This window comes from Rhopalosiphum maidis, chromosome 4 (genome assembly GCF_003676215.2).
Source record: "Rhopalosiphum maidis isolate BTI-1 chromosome 4, ASM367621v3, whole genome shotgun sequence".
NCBI classification, from domain to species: Eukaryota; Metazoa; Arthropoda; class Insecta; order Hemiptera; family Aphididae; genus Rhopalosiphum; species Rhopalosiphum maidis.
In genome coordinates, this window is record NC_040880.1 from 17,601,465 (window position 1) to 17,607,464 (window position 6,000).

The 6,000-nt window shown below is 37.8% G+C and overlaps 1 protein-coding gene across 1 annotated transcript; it reads left to right on the forward strand.

Annotated features, from left to right (window-relative positions):
- Positions 1-345: 345 nt before the first annotated feature.
- On the forward strand, positions 346-4,671 carry LOC113549105 (anaphase-promoting complex subunit 4-like). The gene is made up of 2 exons (XM_026950266.1): positions 346-1,358; positions 3,192-4,671. Exons 1-2 carry the CDS (start codon positions 872-874, stop codon positions 3,344-3,346), a joined length of 642 nt encoding a protein of 213 aa, XP_026806067.1. The 5' UTR covers positions 346-871; the 3' UTR covers positions 3,347-4,671.
- The last annotated feature ends 1,329 nt before the right edge of the window (positions 4,672-6,000 follow it).

Genomic DNA, 6,000 nt, shown 5'->3' on the forward strand with positions numbered 1-6,000 from the left:
TTTCGTAGGTACGGCGGCGGGTTATAGTAAAAACTCGCGCACGCGCAGTGGTAACCGGCGGAAAAACAAACGCGCGCGCAACGGCGTACCGTCATCGGCGTCGTTACGAACCGGTGAACGCGCGGGGGCAAAGAAGGCGACGGACGACGACAACAACAACAACGGTCGACGAGCGCTGCGCCGGTGGCGGTGCGTTCGCGCACTACGCCGCCGCCGCCGCCGTTGCGCGCGTGAGGCGGGGATAGGCCGGAGCTGCTGCGCGTGCGCGCGCGCGCCCGTGGATGACGTGACCGCCGCCCCTCTCCACCGTCAACCGTACGTCGTATAGTATACGTGACCTCGGCAGCGGTGACGCTCTTGCTGTTACCCGACTTACCCGCCGGACCCAATTCATTCTCTCGCCGTTCGCCGTACACGCTACACTCGCGACGTCTCGTTACGCGCTCGTCGTCCATTTTTTTGTGTCTGTACGTTTTTGTAACTGTGTGTGTGTGCCGCTTTCGGCGCGACTCGATCATCGCCATTTACGACATCGTAAACCGACGGTACCCGGTGTGATTTTTTGATAATCGTTCGTTTGTTTATTTGAAGAAATAATTTTTTTTCGTATCGCGTTCGCTGTTCGCTCTGTGCGCCGACATCAACCCGTTTTGAGATAGAACTCACGTTAACTTAACCGCCGTCCGTACAGCAGCAAAGCTGCAGTGTGACGGATTAAAGTGCGCCAAATCTGCGGACCAGATCGGTGACGGACGAGAAGAGGTACTCCAGAACTAGGCATCTAGAGGAAGAGCGTTATAACCGTCGTCCGACGTTATAACTTTTACGGTACGTTCGTGTATATTCGTTTGATTTAAACCCGCCGATCACCATGACCGTTACGTATGGCGTGACGGGAACGACCACCGACGGAGGAGGATCCGTCAACAACGGCAGGAGAGTGCTTATGGCCAAAACCGATTCCCTGAGCAACGTCAACAACAACAACAACAACAGCACCAGCGTCAACAACAACAACGGATCCGCGTCGATCACGGGCAAAGCGTCCGTGTTGAGCGTGAGGCGCGTGCTGTTCGGTCCACCGGCCGATCCCGCGGAGACGCGGGCGTGGCTGGACAGACAGTTGTGCGCGGCCACCGCGGCCGATTCGCGGTCGTGGAACTTTGATTTCGTCAACGAACGTCCGCTGCGCGACAGCCCGGCCGACCGTTACGCGTGGGAACGTGTATGTCCGCCGAAGCGTCGCGACGAGGCGGCCGCAACGGATTCTACGACCGCTGCGACAGCACAACAACAACAACAACAACAACAACAAAGACGAATGGCTGGCAAGCATCAGCGACAATCTAAAGTCACAGGTAATAATAATAAATCATGGTATATATAACGATATTATGATATCATTATCACCATTTCTTTTTCTCCCGAACGCTGACGGGTCTATAATATAACGTTGTTGAGACGTTTTTTTTTTTCGCAACGGTGGTTTTAGGTCGGATACTTTCTCTACCGCGTAACACAACGACCGTTGTCTTTCTCCTTTCCCGTGGGCGTAAACATGAGATTATTCGTTTATAACCGGCATTTGTGCATGTGTGTGTGTGTGAAGTTTGAGCTCCCCCATCCGAGAACACAATGGGTGGCACCTGCGCTGTGCGTTTGGGGTGCAGTGAACCTAAGGGTGCCACGCTAGTGTGGGAAAAATGTAATAAAAGTCGCCGACGTGATGGATAATATTGTTCGGTAGGGAGATGAGACTATACTTTTAATATCGGTTTTCAGAATAATTGTACTTTTTTTCGCCGATGTTTTATCGTTAGGTATTATTATTATTATTATTATTATTTTTATTATCATCGTCGGTACTGTTATCGTCTGGTAAACCCTTTCCTGAAAAATCGCTTTACGAGCGACCCGGAGAAAATTTGACAGTTTTACGCGCTGCCTCCCACCGATTGGTTTCAGTCGATAAAATCCCGGATTACCATCCCTTTTGTGTTCGACTCGTCGAAAGGGTTGTGTGGGGGCCCGTTATTGTTTTGAAAAACGGTAACGAATTAAAAAAAAATACATTTTTAAAACTCGCGGATAGAACGTGAGTGTACGCGCGAAATGAATATTAATTATTATTGCGGCGGCAACGCCAGCGGTATAGGTAGTACCGATGTACGATTGTGAAATGGCGCGAAAACGATTTCAGCGTCGAAAGACCTTGAAATTTTTTTTCCTTAGGAACCGCGCATATTTTTTTTTTTTTTTAGGTTATGTAAATTCATTATTATTAATATTGTGTTTGTGTTCGATTGTATACGACGTACGAGCGCGTACGAGGACATAATATTATTATTTTTTTTTTCGACCCGAGAGAGGAGTGTCACTATACACTGTATATTTATACATACATACTACAAGGATCTGCTCATAGTAATATTAATAATAATAAGCTCGCGTTGCATATGTGCACACGTGTTCGGGAGACCGGTTTTTTTTTCGTCCCACACACTCGTACAAATACACATCACACACACACACACGCCAACGCGCACATAAACATATTACATTATTATTATTATTATATATATATATATATATATATCTGTATGCGCGTATTATTATTGTTGTTGTTGTTATACTTTGGGTGGGGAGAAGAGAACTCGCGTATAACGACAGCTCTCGGGACGCGATGTGTAAATTGATGATTAAAAAAAAAAAAGTATAAAATAAATGGCTATTGCTATAATATTATCATCAACATATAGGTGTACCCCCCTCCTTCGCCGCTGCCTCGCGTACAAACGTACGTAAGTGCACTGCGCCAAATGGGCGTGGTCCAGAGAGCTGTGCTCGGTAATAATAATATTATACTATCGTTATTATCATTAGCGGCCGAGTTGTTATCTGTTTTTTTATTTTTTGTATACTGTATTTTTTTCGTCCCTCTCCTCGGTTCCCCTCGCAACCGCTCTATGAGGTCGCTGCCCTCGGCCCGCTACGACGCTCGAGTAAAATTAGATCACCCCCTCTCTCCTCCCTTCACACGCGCGGCCCTACAACCGTTGTCGTCGCATGACGTGCACGATCCTTGTTCGTATTTGTGTAGTACTTATTACTATAATATTTTATCGTACCGGTAATATTACTGTAATATGTTTACTAACGTTTACCTTTTGTTTTTTGTTTGTTTCGTTTAGATTTCATGAGCAAAACCAAGAAACGACCGTTGAGTGTTGCCAGCAGGACACTGCGCTCTAACAACAAAGTCTTGGACGAACCTGAGTCGGCAAACAAGAGGAGTCGCCGGTCTGTCGCGACGACGACGACGACGACGACGATGATGGCTATCTAAAACGATATAGGGAAATAAGGCAGCACAGCTGAGTAAATATATGAGAATAAAAATTAATATAAGAATTGAAAAAAAGAATAAAATATAATTTGATTACCCAAAAGTTTTTCACATTTTCGACGCAAAATTTCGAGATCTCCCAAGTATGGATAGTCTTAACTATAATATAATAATGATAATTTATATTTATATATAATCTTCTTCTCCAGGAATCTTCCTGATATCGCACGTTCTTATATGACATTATTTTATGTGTATATTTTTTTTTTTTTAACAAACCCCATCGTTATTGTACAGATGTTTTTAAATTTTAAAAATTTTAAAAATTATGTATTTTTTTTTTAAAAACAATTAATATTTATACTGTTTTGTTTTTTGATCTCCTTCACGAATATTGTTCGGTTTTTATCCACCGCTTATGCGCAGACCAATTTTGTTGTTTTATTTGTCTACGTTATATTACAAATTTAATGAAAAACTTATCTATTAAATGAAAGTTTTTTTTTTAAAAAAAAAACTTTTATCCACCATAATATAATTATAATACTATGTTAAGCATATTATAGCTTAATGTCTGTACGTTTAGTATTAGCTCTAGATTTTAATGTTAACGTGCAATTATACATTTAACTCTTTAATTTTAGCTTGTTGAAAAAATCATAAAAAGAGTGGTAAGAAAAAACATCACCAAAGTGAAGGAAAAAATTAAAAAGTTTTTCGTCAGATAATTTTTTTTTATTCGTTTTTTTTTTTTTTAATATGACGATCTTTTTCCATGATTTAATGTATTTCAATTTTCGAGAAGATCTCAATTTTAATGATAAAAATCCAAAGATTCAGTGGTCTCTTTATATCTAATTTTACAATGTCCAAAGAAATATATCTGTCAAAATCCAATTCGCGAATCAAAATTTAATCCAAAGGTGATGTGTATTACAATCGGGTCTTCTACGCAGGCATGATATTAGCGAATTATTTATTATTTGATTAACTCGTCTAACGAGCGACGGTGATTTGCAGGGGAAGGTTATATCAGTGTAGATCATTCGCAGTATACATCACCTTATTTTATATTATAATATATAACTTATTAATCCGAGCTCGCCAAAAATTTATTTTAAATTTATGTGCATCACAAAATAATAATATTAAAAACGAAAATATAATCTTTAAACAGAATTTTTTTCCAATATGGGACTGAAACGATCTCATTGTTTTAACTATTTTTTTACACAAGGTTATTTTGAACAAAAAATTTCTCTTCTTTGTTGTGAAAATATCTTGTATAGACTAATTGTTTTTCTTGTTAGTAAAAAAAAAAAAAAGAAAAAAGAAAAAAAAATGAAAAATAATAGCTCAAAAAATTGTTCCGCTCTGGCTAGTTAGGGCGGTTTTTGTTCTCTATTGTTAAAATTGTTTCTCTGCGTAGTTCGACCTGTGATGTATTATTTGTCTGATCTCAAGAGGGTGGATAGAAAAATTGATATTTTTCATAGGTGCGAATGAATCCATTTTGTCTAATATATTATTATTATTATTATTATTATTATATAATATGTTGTGTTGTAAGAGAAATGGATTTTTTTCAATTTAGACCGAATAACAATTTTTTTTATTTTATATACATATATATATATTATATCTAATATATAATCGGTCGTTTTAATAAAAAATTTATATTTTATAAAAAAAAATTGTATATACAGTTTATATATATATATATATATTATATAGGACCGTGTTGTTTTTTTTTTTTTAATCGACAGTTTTTTTTCATTAGATTTAGATAGACTTTAGACGATACTTTGAACGTAGAAACTATTTGTCTTAAGTTTTAGAATTGACATAATTATATTATATTATTATTTATTATATATGTAAAAATTATAATATATTATATATTTATGTAAAATATATACATATATAATAAGAATTGAAATACTTATTTTAGTTTAAAAAAAAATATAACAATATTTAAATATTTAATTTTTTGTGTTGATTCAATTTATCCCGACCAATCAGGCATCCAATCGAAGGTACTTTATCCAAACCTATCATTTTCATAATCCTTTACACTCGTTTTTGTATGTATTCCATTGCAACTCATAACTACGGTGTGTAACATTGTCGTTTGATTGTGACATGTCGACAGACGGCGGAACACGCCTTTTATATTCTGCATGCCTGCGTGGATAAAAAAAAGAACATCTTTTCAATCATATGCAACACCAATATGTGTATACTCTCTATAGGTCACCATCGATCTGCAGTAACGTTGTACAAGAACTACCCAGTGGATAGACCTACTCGCCTACTTGTGCTTCGCGGTTTTAGCGATATTGTATACAAAAAAAGAAACGTCAAGAATTACTGTTTTTTGATAACCTATATAGACTATGGCTAAGTATTACTACAGCTATTACAGCCTGTAGATACAGAGTATAGATAAAGTATACACAATTTGAGTAATTTTACAGTAGTCATCCCACACCTCACAACATCGACTATACTGATAAAAAAAAGCTAATAATAAAATGGTTTGTATTTATTATATACTATTATTTTGCATCGGCTTTGGAATCTACCTTAGTGATTTTCCTGTGAGATTTGCCACTGTTGCATATTATGTTTTACAGTATTACAATTTTTAGATT